Raw genomic sequence first — 14,534 nt, forward strand, 5'->3', positions numbered from 1 at the left:
TATGCATCGCATACTAGCTCACTATGAAATACTTACCTTAAAACGAAGCCCCCAAAGTGCCGACCGCGCACCTCTCCCATGGGTGACATGTTCTGTCACCCTTATTCCGGGTTTGCGGCATCCAGCATGCGCGCGGGAGCCGACGGTCACGGCACGGGGCTCTGACAGAACGGCACCAGGTAAATATCTCCTAAACATGTACGGTTTAGGAGATATTTACCTTTAATGCAGCCAGTGACGTCACTGGTGCATGCGCTCTGAAGGAACGGCTGATCGTGCCGTTCCTTCAGAGCCCCGTGCCGTGACCGTCGGCTCCCGCGCGCGTGCGCAGGAGTGATGTCACCGCGGCTCCGGCCAATCAGATGGCCGGATGCTGCGATCCCGGAAGACGGGCGACTGAACATGTCGCTCGTCATACAGGTAAGAGAGCGGCACGGCGGGGGCTCGTTCTAAGGTAAGTATTTCATAATGAGCTAGTATGCGATGCATACTAGCTCATTATGTGTTTCTCTTGCAGGTTGTAAAAAAAAAAAAATTTTTTTTGAACGAGTGTACAACCTCTTTAAGAGGGATTTTTTCCTGTTCCTGTTTTGGCTACGTGAAGTAAATCTTCCCAACAGAGACATATAGCATTAGCCCTCCCTTACTCTATTCCAGTGGTTCTCAATTCCGGTCCTCGGGACCCACCAACAGGCCAGGTTTGCAAGATAACTAAATTACATCACAGGTGATCTCATTTGCTGCTCAGTGATTGCAGTATTCTAGTCTGCATCCCCCAAGGTAATACTTAAAATCTGGCCTGTTAGTGGGTCCCGAGGACCGGAATTGAGAACCACTGCTCTATTCTAAGTGGTAAAAATAGTTTCTCCAGTTCTATAGGAAGCCACACTTACCACATGCTTAGGTCACTACCACCCTGATTCCCTTCTACAATAACTAAAGGATTCCTCCCCGCCATGCCTTTCCTCCTCCCTGAACCTCCCTTTCCTCCTCCTTGTATCGCCCCCTCCTAGTTCTGGCACCGACTGCAACGGCCCAGACGTGATGACGTCTTACGTCCCTCCATCTGATAGGCCAGACGGTGTTCCCAGTCTAAGGTTTCTAGTTTAACCCACATCGTCCAATCAAGTTTCTTTTCTTATCTCACGCCGTTTGCGCCGCCCCGCCTTTTCCCTTTGGCGAAACAGCGCATGCGCCTTCCTTCCTCCTCGCGCTCCTCCTGATCCCCGGCGCGCTTTCTTCCTCCGTACGGCCCCAGCTCGGACACGTGACCTCCGCGGTGGCAGAAGGAGCGGCCATGTCGAAGCGCCACCGGTTAGACCTGGGTGACGACTATGCCGCGAGCAAGAAGAGAGAGGGGTGAGTGCGGGGGGAGGGGGACAGGCGAGCTTTCGGTGTTTCCTTTGTCCGCGCTGCAACATGGCGGAGGCCTGAATGTGCCGGCTGCGGCCTAGGAGCACGATGGTGGACTCAGGCCTCCCGGGGAGTACATAGGAGAGGGCGATTTGCCTGTGTTGTGGGAGGAGTGTCACCCGGCTCTGTACTGACTGTCAGTTATTTGCCATCTGTGTCCCATTAGAGACAATTCCCTTCACTTCCTGTCCGATAATCTAAACAGGAAGTGAAAGGAAATTCCAAAGTGAGGGGATGCCTGGCTGCCACCAGAACTAGTGTCCCCATTGGAGGATATCCTCTTTATTCCTGTTCTGGTGATAACCAAAATTTGGACTTTTTCTGATACCGGGGATACAGATAGAAATACACACTGACATGTTCAATCCCTCCATTCCATACAAAACAAACAAAAAAGCGTTGTCTTTTATTTGTAGTATTCAAGCAGTAAAGCCAACATTTTATTATTTTGCAGCTTACCGATTCTTAGTGTTGGCTGCATTACTCTTCCTTTTTATTCTTTCTTTCCCTTATTTTCCTCTGATCCAGCCAGGAATTTTTTATTTTTTTAAAGAACAAACTGTCTAGTAGAATGTATGTGTACAGAGAAGAGACAAACCGTTTATAACCAGCAGGGATGCCCACAATGATCAGCTTTTGTTTAACCCTTTCGCTGCCAGGCCCATACGTCATACGGGGGGGGGGGGTGGGCGGTACGTTGGATACTGCTGGGCTTGGCACACAGTCCGTTGGCTGGAGCCACCGGGATTGTGTGCAAAACTGACTGGCAGACTCCTGTGCTGCTGCCCGATTGTCTCCAGCCCCCCCGAGATACAGGTGCTGGGTTTAGGTGGAAGTGAGCCTTCCTATCATTGTAGCCAAGCTGCCATCTTGGCCTCTGTCTACAACTACCATGATGCTGCACATGTGCTCAGGTATGATAGCAGCCATTGCATGGTTTGACAGTTTGGTTGTGGGCACAACCAATGGGAGTGTTAGATTAGGAGCCGGTTCACATTAGCGCGACTTGTCAGCCTGACAAGTCGCTCGCCATTGAGTAGTACAGGACCCGTTCTAATAGGAGTGACACAAGTCTCTCCGACTTAGAAAGGGTCCTGTACTACTTTGGGGCGACCTGGGAGCTACTTGTCTTGCATAGACTTCCATTATGTGAAGTCCCTTCAAGTCGCTCCGAAGTCGTGGTGCATGGGACTGACAAGTCACCTCCCGAAGTCGTGCAGAGTGGTGTCGCCCCAGTGTGAACCGACTCTTACAGCACGTGCCCTAAATGTATGATTTTTTTTTTTAAACTGGTAAATTGGTGGGTTTATGGGCTCTTTCACACGGGCGGTCTGATCAGATCCGCCTGTCAGTTTTTTAGGCGGATCTGATCAGATGCCCCATTCAGCCCTATGGAGCAGCGGATGTCAGTGGTGACATGTCCGCTGCTATCCGCATCCGATCCTGTCCGTGAAATCCGGACGGATGGAAACCCTATTTCCATCCGTCTTGGGGATCGGATGAGAGTGGACAGGCGGTCCGCTCTCATCTGATTCCCCATAGAGAGCAGCGGGGCTCTGACACCTCCCTCTCCGCACACAGTGCTGAGACGGAGCTGTCATCCGCCGGCTCAGCGGGGATCGGCAGATTGATCCCTGCTGAGCAGAGCACAGTCCGCAACGGAATGCGGACCTTGTGAAAGAGCCCTAAGTCTGCTTTAGGCCCCTTTCACACAGGTGTTCAGATTTGCCTGTCAGTTTTTTTGGCGGATCTGAACGGTCCCCCCATGCATTCCTATGGGGCATCGGATGTCAGCGTAGACATGTCCACTGACATCCGATCCGTCAAATCTGGACGGATAGAAACCCTATTTTCCATCCGTCCGGCGGATCGGATGAGAACGGACCAACGGCCCATTCTCATCCGATTTCCCCCATATAGATGCATGGGGAACTGACAGCTGTGTCTCCGCACACAACGCAGAGAACAGCTGTCATCCTGCTGCTCAGCGGCTCGATCCCCCGCTGAGAAAAGCGGAGTCCGTTTGACGGATATAGTGTGTGAGAGCCCTTAACCTCTTCCCGACCGCCCCACATACATTTCCTGTGGGGCAGCGGCTCCTGTGTGCAGGACAGTATGTGATTCTGCACTTCCGTGTCTGTGGAGTGCTGACGACCACCCACTCCCGCCTTGTTTAGACCCAGCAGGAGCCAATCAGTGAGTCCAGCGAACCCACCGATCGTTACCGAGAGAGGCAGATCGCCGTTCTGTGACAAGGGAAGGCTGGGATCCTGTGTTTCTGCTAAGCAGGAACACGGATCTGTCTTCCCATAGTACAAGCTCTTCCCCCACACAGTTAGCAAGCACTTCCTAGAAAGACATTTAATTTTGGTTAACCCCAAAAAAGTGTCTTGCTGTAATATCGCAGTCCCGCTAAATGTCGGTGATTGTCGTTATTATACTAAAAAAAAAAAAAATCCATATAACTTTCCCTTAGTTTGTAGACGTGATAACGTTTTTGTAAACCAATCAGTATACACTTATTGGGATTTTTTTTACCAAAAATATGTAGTAGAATACATGTTTTTTTATTGGATGTGTTTTATAGCAGAAAGTAAAAAAACATTTTTTTTTTTTTCTTCATAATGCAAAACTGCTTAGTTGATCAAATACCACCAAATGAAAGCTGTATTTGTGGGGAAAAAGACATACAATTTATTGGGTACATTGTCACAACTAACGCAATTGTCAGTTAAAGTAATGCAGTGCTGTATCACCAAAAATGGCCTGGTCATGAATGATGGGGTCGGGGGTAAATCTTCCAGGGCTGAAGTGATTAAGGCTGGCAGTGCCTAAAAATGGAGAGCATCTGAGCATGTGCAGAGCAGGGTGAGGCTGGATTTTTACCACTTGCCCTCTATAGGATGTCCTGAGGTTTCAGTGGTTATACCTACATGCATCAACCCGGTATCTATCTATTCAGCCAGTCACTCGATCACTTCTGCGGGAGGGGCAACCCCCCTGCAACCACCCTTTCGCCGCTTCTTCCGGGCTCTCCTCTCTGGTAGCGGAGCCCGGGAGCGATGCGGGCAGCAAGGGCTTCCCGGTACAGAGAGAGCAACTGACCTCGTTCCTCTGTAACCCCAGAAACCAGGAGCGACGAGCAGTTTGGAACTTCCTGTTCCGCCTCAAGGCCTGTAGTTTGCCACCATTCAACGGGCAGACCCAATACTAAAAGCGTGACATGTTGGGTATCTATTTACTTGGCATAATATTAGAGCTGCACAATTAATCGTTAAAAAATCGCGATCTCGATTCACCCCCCTGACTATCTTAAAACTGCAAAAACTGCATGTCCTCGATTCTTACTGAGCCGTTTTCTGCTCACTCACAGCTGTAAAAAAAAAAAAAAAAAAGTCTTCGGCAAATGTTTATCAAATTGTTAAAGCTGCTAGATAAGTATAAACAAAATGCTTTACAATGTATCTTTTCGTTCTTTAGATCAAAGTAATGAACTTCCGGCTGTAAGCCTCGGTTCACATTTATGCGATGCGGGAAGGCTGCGAATCCGCAGCCTGTTCCCGCATCGCACACGCACCCCCGGCTGTTCACACTGCCATATGCGATACGCTGGGGGTGTCAATGTAATCTTAACGACACCCCCAGTTTGATCGCATATCGCAGTGCGATCGTGCAGTTCGCACAGGATCGGATTGCACAAGTGTGAACCGCTGTGCGATCCGATCCTGATGCGGCTGCCAAAAAGGGTCCCTGTGCGTGTTTGCTGCGGGTGCAGTGCGAATTTAGCCATACAAACTGTATGGCTAAACTCGCACCGCACAGCCGATCGCATGTAATGTCGGAGCAGTGCGCTCCGACATTACATGTGAACCCCGCACACGCACAAGTGTGAACCGGGGCTAAGGGAGAGCAGTTTAACCTCCTTAAAGTATTTTTTGCTAGAAAATTTATTTTTAAATTTAAAAAACTTATTTTTTTTAGCAGAGACTCTAGAGAATAAAATGGCGATCATTGCAATCTTTTATGTCACACGGTATTTGTGCAGAAGTCTTTCAAATGCAGTTTTTTGGGGAAAAAAAACAAGTTAGCCCAATTGTTTTTTTATATAATGTAAAAGATGATGTTGCGCCGAGAATCGTGATCTTTATTCTAAGCAAAAAAATTGTGATTCTCATTTTAGCCAGAATCGTGCAGCTCTACATAATATTCTCTTTCACTGTATAAAAAAAAAATTGGGCTTAGTATTTTTTTTCTTTCATTTTTTTAGTTTAATTAATGAAAGTTTTTTTTTTTTTTTTTCTCCCCAAAAAAATTGTTTCAAAAAAAAAAAAAAAAAAACGCTGCGCAAATACCGTGTGACAAAAAAAAAATTGCTTCACCCACCATTTTATTCTATAGGGTCTGTGCTAAAAATGTGTTTTTGGGAGTTCAAAGTAATTTTCTAGCAAAAAAAAAGTAGATTTTTACATGTAGGAGTAATGTCTAAAGGCCAGATGAAGAAAAAAAAATCCAGGGAGCTGAAATATGTCAGGAACATTGTAAAGTACATTACATATTATTGGTAATAAAGGTTGTCTGTCAATTTTTAAGTTAAAAAAATCTGAACAGAAACATCACACCAAGTTTACATGTTGGGTCCAAATATATTTATAACTTGTTTACAGCCCATTCAGACTGGCGCGATCGACTTCGAGGGGCGACCTGTGAAGTCGCGGTGCACAGCATGCACCGCGACTTCGGCGCGACTTGCAGGGACTTCACATAATGGAGGTCTATGCAAGTCGCTCCCAGGTCGCCCCAAAGTAGTTCAGGACCCTTTTTCTAAGTCTGAGTGACTTGTGTCACTCCTATTAGAACGGGTCCTGTACTACTCAATGGCGAGCGACCGACCGTGACTTGTCAGGCGACTTGGTCGCCTGACAAGTCGCGCTAGTCTGAATGGGCTCTTAGACCAACTGACAGTAACTGAGATTTTACAATGTATTCATCTCAATTCAGAGCATGTGTAATCCCTAATCGGTCACACAAGGGTTAACCACATGTAAGCGCTATATGAACCCACCGATGATGATGAATGATGGCAGCAATAATAGTCATGAATGATGCCAATATAGTAAATAGAACATTGGAAAGTTGTTAGGACAACCATACGAGAAGCAGGCACTCCTCATGTCCCCCACTGCATTGGGTCACCACACATGCCGCTCATCACCAGTGGCTCTATAGCAGTTCAAGCCTCTTATTGGTCCTCCTTCCCCCAGAGTCTGACGTCATGTCCGGGTCCCCTTCCCGGTCAGCACTCATCGTGGGTGAGCAAACCCATTGTTGCTGAGCCTGCCGCTACCACCCTGCCGTAGTAAATGTATTGTGGCAGGGCTTGCTTGCAAGATCAAGATTTGGGGGAAAAAAAGAAAGCTAATGCAACCATCACAACTAAGAATTGGTAAGCTACAATATCATTTTTTATTTTGGGTTTAATATTTTAACACCAATATCTGGATAAAAGCCAAGTCAGCAGGTTGTTATAATGAGCCAAGAAACATCTGTTGATGGCAATGTGCTCTAAAAGCCATAACTTGGCTCCTGGGGTTTCCTGCAGGCAGTTGCAGTGTTTGTATCTTTCTCTGGTGATCGACTCCCACCTGGGGTTTGGTAATTATACTGTGACACGTAACAGATTACTTGGCATATCTGGGAATAGAGGCATGTTATGAGTATTTTTTGTCTTCAGATAAGACAACTCTCTCCCATAAAAATGCTTTGTGTGAGTGTCCGCACCACCCATTTGCTTCTGCACTCTCGGGTTGGAATGTTGAAAGTGATTGTAAAGTCTTGTTTTTTAAAACAAACATGTTCTACTTACCTCCCCTGTGCAGTTGGTTTGTGCACAGAGCAGCCTGGATCCTCCTTTTCGGGTCCCTCATTGCTGCTCTTGGCCCCTCCCTCCTATCGAGTTCCCCCACAGAAAGCAGATTGCTATGGGGGCACCCAAGCTGAGCTTCAGCTCTGTGTCCATTAGACACAGAGCTGCCATTCGGCCCACCCCCTTTTTCTCCTGATTGGCTAACTGACTTTGACAGCCGCTGGAACCAATGGCGCTGCGGCTGTGTCTCAGCCAATCAGGAGGGAGAGTCCCGGACGGCCGAGGGTTTCATGGACTTCGCTGGATAAAGATGGGGCTTGGATAAAGATGGGGCTTAAGTAAGCATCAGGTGGTGCTGGGAAGGCTGCTACACACAGGCGACTTTTTATCCTAATGCATAGAATGCATTAAGATAAAAACCCTGTGAATTTACAACTCCTTTAATAGATTAAAAAAAAATTGTCACAAAAAAGCCTCATTGACGTGGGCCTACTTAAGTGTACACCTGTGCAAGGGCTTTGTTTGCCCACATGGGGATGAACAAGTGTTCTGCAAATCCCGTACAGGTAGTTCTAAGAATGTTGAGACGCAGCAGCTGCAAGGACACATCTGCTGCTCCCAGTTTGACAGCCATGTGGGTGTGTTTTGGGACATACACAGCTGTCAACTGGGAGCAGCAGATGTGTCCTTGCAGCTGCTGCATCTCAACCAACATGAATAGAACTACTTGTACGGGGTTTTGTAGAACACTTGTTCATCCCCATGTGGGCAAACATGGTCCTCGCAAAGGCGTTTGCTGAAGTATGCCCAAGTGAACGAGGCCTAAGAATGTCCATTATTAACCACTTGGCGACCAGGTCAGCTCTATTACGCGAAACAACGTACCTGTACGTCGCTTCGTATAATAGATATTGGGGGCTCCCCATCTGGCGTATTGGCCAGAAGGGGAGCCAATAAGCAGGTCCGGCGGACGTGATGTCCACCGGCCACCCGCGATCACTCCCCATGGAGACAGAACGGCGGTCTGCCTATGTAAACAAGGCATGTATCCGTTCTGTCAGAGATGAACCCAGGTATGTGTTCATCCAGTGAGTCGATTCCCCACACAGTTAGCACTCCCTAGGAGCACATTTAACTGGTCTGCTGCAATGTCAAAGTCCCCCTAAAAATTGCTGATCGCCGCCATTACTAGTAAAAAATAAAATAAAGTAATATGAGTAAAAATGACATAAAATTTTCCCATACTTTGTAGACGGGAGAACTTTTGCACTAGCCAGTCAATATACACTTATTGGGATTTTTTTTTTTTTTTTAAATAATTTTTATTGGGAATGTTTTATAGCAGAAAGTAAAAAATATTGTCTTTTGTTTTCAGAATTCTCTCTTTTACTCCTTTATCTTCCAGGACAGCTACTTAGAGAGATGACTGGCTCAGCTTACTACAGGAAATACAAATGAGACACGATTTAAAAATCCTTCCCCTTTCTCTGACCCTCAGTTGTTTTTGTGTTTCCAGACCTTCAGGAGTACACATGTAACGTTTATTTTCTTGGGTCTGGTTACTGTGGTTGGTGGACCCCACCCTCTCTAGGTTACAGGTGTTAGACCAGTTGTGGCTTGTCTACTGTAATCCCAATATTTCTCAGAGAGTTTTTCCCTTGCAGTGATACTTGCCTTGAGGCCCGTACACACGATAAGAAAATCTGAAGGGAAATTTCGCCTGGCGACCGATCTGCCGATTTTCGGATTGTTAGTATAGTGCTTTTGACAGCTGACTCTGACTTTTCGGCTCGTTCGATAATCTGATCATGTGTACGGGGCTTTAGTGTGGTAGGGTAACTCATCTTTCGGCTCCGAGGTGCGTCCCGCTACGTACGCGTGGGGAGAGAATACAGTGTGGGCGTCTCTGCATGTTTTCCTTCTCTGGGTGTACCAAGATGGCATCTGGTGACGCAGCAAAATGGCGCAGAACCAGAAGTAGCGCGGCACACTTCCCGGACACAGAGATTGTTATATTTCCAATGACCAACATGGATAGTGGCTGATTTTCTGGCTGCAAAGAGTCCTCAGGCAGCGGAGCACTTCCTGGCTGGCGAGATACTTTACCAGTAGTGCACATCGGGGGGGTTTCTCTTGCAATGGAGCTGATTTTAACAGTGTGGAAAGAGCACCCCCACAGACTGACCCAGTGGCTGCCTCTTCCTCAAACATGGCCCCAAAGGTATGTGCTTTCTTGAGATGGGGCCAGTGTGGAGACTAATCTTCTATCAGTAGAAGGTTTTCTTTTGCTCTTTTTCAGATGCACTGACCTTTCCTTGGAGTTTCTCTCTTATACCTTCCTGTCAATAGTCATGTTACTTCTCCCTGCCGCCTTCTCCCTGGAAAGAGAGACAACGATGTTGGGAACAGATGCACTGACCTTTCCTTGGAGTTTCTTTCTTATGCCTTCCCGCCAATAGTCATGTTACTTCTAGTGATCCAAAAGATTGTTCAGGAACAGGCGGAGGTAATTCAGATAGCCCCTTGGTGGCCCAGAAGTAGTTGGTTTCCCTCTCCACTGCGCCCCCCGGCCCCTGCCAGATCTAAGGGATCTCTTTCGGCAAGGGCCAGTGTTCCATCAAAACCTTCAGATTTACCAGCTTGACGGCCTGTAGGCTGAGCGGCTCATCCTACAGTTAAAGGGATGTTCGGAAAGGGTTATTAGTACTATTCTAGGCAGTCATAAATTGGTCACAAGAAAAATGTATGGCAAAGTCTGGAAGACATTTGTAACCTGACAGAATAAGGCTGGAATTGATTCTTTTTCTATTTCCTGTCTCCTAGATTTTTTACAGAAGGGAGTTAAAAAGGGTCTTTCTGTTAGTACCCTTTACAGATTTCTGCCCTTTCACTTTAAATCGATGTCAGGCTGGCCGAGAATCCATTGATTGAAAGTTTTTTTTTTTTTTTTATCTAGACCTACTCCTAGATTAGTTGTACAGATTCCTCCTTGGGATCTGTCTTTAGTGCTGAATGCGCTTACCAAAGCTCCCTTCGAGCCCTTGAGTGAGATTTCCTTAAAAGTCAATATCTATGAAGATGGCTTTCCTGTTAGCCCTCACTTCAGGCAGAAGGTTTTCAGATTTAGAGTCCCTTTCCTGTAAAGACCCCTTTTTGAGAATTTTGGACGATAGGGTGGTTATTACCAGACCCTCTGTATTTACCTAAGGTTTCCTACAGGTTTCACAAGTCCCAAGAAGTAATCCTTCCTAGTTTTTGTACCTCCCCCAGAAATCCTGAGGAGGAAAAGATTTAGTTGCTTTGACATTAGAAGATGCCTTCGTTATTTAGAAATGACCAGTAAATTTGGAAAATCCTCTCCGCATCTCGTTTTGTGGATCTGAAAGGGGGTCTAGGGCAGTGTTTCTCAAACTCCGGTCCTCAGGGCACACTAACAGGCCAGGCTTGCAATAAAACTGAAATACATCCCAGGTGATATTATTTGTTGCTCAGTGATTGCAGTATTCTAGTCTACATCTCCCCAAAGTAATACTTAAAATCTTGCCTGTTAATGTGCCCTGAGGACCAGAGTTGAGAAACACTGCGCTAGGGCCTCCAGGAGCTCCATTGCTTGGTGTATCAGAGAAATTGTGAAGCTTACAGTTCTTCAGGTCAGGCCCCTCCTAACCGGATTAGAGTGCATTCTACCAAATCTGTGTCTACCTCTTGGACAGAAAGAGCAGGAGCATTGTGGGAAGAAATTTCCAGGGCCGCGGTTTGGTCTTCTCCTTATGCGTTCATCAGGCATTATAGAGTACAAATGCTCTCCAGTGGGACCTCTCCTTTGGAAGTAAAGTGCTGCAGGCTTTTGTCCCTCCCTAAGATATAGAATTGTGCTTATCTTCTCTAAGTAGCTGTCCTGGAAGATAAAGGGGAAAACCCCCATTAGACTTACCGGTAACGGTATTTCCGTGAATCTTCCAGGACAGCGTCTGGATTTCCACCCTGTCCTTTTTTGGACACCATTCTGACTTATAGCTTGGTGGTGGTTACTGAGTTTTTTTTTTTTTTTTTTTTTTTTCTATTTCTCCTCTGCCTTGTGCACATTGGTGGAGGTTTACTTAAAGAGGTTGTAAACCTTTTTTTTTCCCCTAAAACGTCTTTCAGGACAGCACCTTAGAGAGATGGCTCCTCCCTCTCCTCATCAGGAAACACCCCATCCACCAGATTTTAAAAGGAGGCTTCTCCCACCATTCATCAGTTTTTGTGTTTCCTCCGGCCGAGGAACACCTCTGTGGGGAGCTGGGCTCTTAAGGTGCTATCCTGAGAGACCGGGCTTCCTACGTCCACCTACCCTTTTTTTTGGAGACGGTTGCTTCTCCCATTCACGCGACCGACTGCAGTGCATGGGCTCCTTCTTCCTCTTCAGTGCTCTAGGCTGAGTCAGGACCCCGCAGAGCACAGCCCTGGGAAGGCATCTTGGAGGAGCGGAACGATTTTTCTTAGGCTTCCGCCGCTTTTTTTTTTTTCAAATTTGCCGCCATTTCTCCGGATCGAGTGACGCTCGTCCGGACCGGAAGTGAGGTTCCGGAAAGGGCAGCGTTCTGCAGGGGGCGTATGGCGTCATTTCCGCCGGACGCAGAGGAAGAAGGGAGGAGCAAGCTGGTGCCTTATTCCGGATCCGGTCCAGTGCAGGTGCGCTTTGGTCTCCGGAACCGGTACCGAAGCCACGGGTGATACCGCTGCCAAGCGATGGAAGCTTCTTCAGCGAGTGGGACAGGCACAGGCACCAGTAAGGCCCAGGTAAGGGGTATCTTTATATGGCCTATCTTACTGTGGGGTCTCTCTCCATCCCTTTTACTATCCCCCCGGTGGCTGGGGGCCTGTCAGGGCACATGGGACTTCCCTTTAAATGTCTTTCTGTGCACCTTTGGTGGCCCTGAGAATCAGGCTGACTTTTAAGAAGCATGTGTATGTTTTCCCATTCATGTCTTCCAGGCTAAAAGCTCTGAAACTGTTTTCAAGAGAAAGTGTCCTTCATGCAAAGCAAAGTTGTCGGAAAGTTGGAAAAAGACACTTTGCCAGGGATGTATTGATGCACTAGTAAAGGAAGAAGCATCTGCAGTTTGTGGCGATTTAGTCGCATCTGTGAGGAAGGAATTGGATGCTACCATCCAATCTTTTCGGTCATCCCTACAGGACCCTGCCCTGAGTCAGCCATCAGCCTCACTGTCCTCTCAGGGTTCACAATTGCTTCCTTCGGTGGGGACAGAAGGGGTTCCTTCCACCCAAGGAGATAATTCCCCCTCACATTCCAAGGAGGATTCAGAGGAAGAAGAGGAGGGAGGGGCACAAAGCAGGCCCACTAAATACAAACTATCCTTAGAGCAAGTGGATGGTCTCCTGAGGGCAGTTTATATCACCCTGGGTCTAGAGGAAGAAAAGAAGGAACTGTCCCTACATGACAAAATGTATGCAGGCTTGGAAGAGCCTAAGGGCCGTATCTTCCCAGTACATCAGACCATCTCAGATGCAATAAAACATGAGTGGACTGATCCGGAAAAGAAAACCTTCTTCCCTAAAGCCTTTAAAAGGCGATTTCCTTTTGATGAGGACCCAGGAGCTCCCTGGAATAAGATGCCAAAGATTGATGCAGCCTTCTCCCAGGTTTCTAGGTCAACAGACCTAGCATTTGAAGACATGGGAATACTGAGGGATCCCATGGATAAGAAGATGGACCAGCAACTTAAGAGATCCTGGCAATCCATCATGGGGAGTCTGAAACCTGCCATGGCAGTAACCTGTGTGTCCAGGAATCTGGAATACTGGCTTAGCCAGCTAAAAGCACACATCACAGCAGACTCACCTAAACAGGAAATTTTGGATTCCTTTTCCACGCTCTCCACGGCCATAGCCTTCATTTCTGACGCTTCAGCGGAGTCAGTGAAGATGACCGCAAGATCTGCAGCTTTATCCAACTCAACCAGAAGGGCTCTTTGGTTAAAGACATGGCCTGGAGATACAGCTTCTAAAAATAAGCTATGTGGACTTCCTTTTCAAGGGGATCTACTATTCGGGCCTGGGCTAGACTCTGTTCTAGATAGAACAGCAGACAAAAAGAAGTCTTTTCCTGTGAAGAAGAAACAGGCAGCAAAGAAGCTTTTTCGACCTCAAAAAGCTCAGCAAAATAGCAGACCCCAGGAGAAGAGAAGAAACTGGTCGACACAAAAACCCAAAGGGAAAGGAGGTGTTCTCTTCCATCCTCCTGTGTCAACCAACAAAACACAATGACAAGACATTGCCGGTGGGAGGAAGATTGAGGGAATTCCTCCCCTATTGGGCAGCCATAACAGAAAATCAATACATTCTGGGTATGCTGTCCCAAGGCTACAACATAGAGTTTTCAGAGACGCCACCCGAAAGGTTCTTTGTCACAAACCTCCCAAGAGATGCAGAAAAAGCCCTGGCTATGATGGACCTGTTAAAGGACCTGAGGCGACAGGGAGTTGTCTGTCCAGTTCCAGTGGAGGAACAACATCAGGGATTCTATTCCCACATATTTTTGATAAAGAAACCATCGGGGGATTTTCGTCTTATACTGAATCTGAAACCATTAAACAGGTCAGTTCTGTACAAAAAGTTTCGAATGGACTCAATTCTTACAGTCAGAACCCTGTTAACAAAAGGATGCTTCATGGCATCAATCGACTTAAGGGATGCTTACCTACATATCCCTATTGCCCCTCACTCACAGAGATTCCTAAGGTTGGCAGTAAATCTGGGAAAGGAAATGCTCCATATCCAATTCAAAGCACTCCCTTTCGGGCTATCATCCTCCCCTCGTATTTTTACGAAGGTAATGGCAGAGTGTCTAGCTCCCCTCCGCCTTCAGGGAATCTCTGTGGTGCCTTACCTGGACTACCTGCTTTTCTTTGCCCCGTCAAAGGAAAAACTTCAAGAGGACCTGCACAAGGCAAGAGGTCATCTAGAAGCTCTGGGATGGATAGTGAACATCAAGAAATCGAATCTCACACCGGCTCAGCGGGTTCAGTTCCTAGGGTTTCAGTTATGCTCTGTGGAACAAAGAATCTTCCTACCAGAAGACAAACAGGTCAAAATACAGAATTTGGTAGCAAGGCTACAAACAAATCAGTGGTGGTCGATCAGAGAGATCATGTCAGTCCTTGGAAACCTGACTGCATCAATTCCAGCTGTCCAATGGGCAAGGCTGCATTTTCGACCACTCCAATATTTCCTCCTCAGAATCTGGGATCACAAT

At 47.1% G+C, this 14,534-nt stretch overlaps 1 protein-coding gene across 1 annotated transcript in view; it reads left to right on the forward strand.

Annotated features, from left to right (window-relative positions):
- Nucleotides 1-1,174: 1,174 nt before the first annotated feature.
- The window catches only part of DHX15 (DEAH-box helicase 15), a 75,560-nt gene continuing 62,200 nt past the window's right edge, over nucleotides 1,175-14,534 (forward strand). Inside the window, exon 1 of the mRNA XM_082267851.1 lies at nucleotides 1,175-1,359. Within this exon, the coding sequence (XP_082123977.1) occupies nucleotides 1,298-1,359 (62 nt within the window). The 5' untranslated portion in view covers nucleotides 1,175-1,297. The remainder of the gene's footprint in view (nucleotides 1,360-14,534) is intronic.

The sequence above is a fragment of the Pelophylax lessonae genome (assembly GCF_965119305.1).
Source record: "Pelophylax lessonae genome assembly, chromosome: 1".
Lineage (NCBI taxonomy): Eukaryota > Metazoa > Chordata > Amphibia > Anura > Ranidae > Pelophylax > Pelophylax lessonae.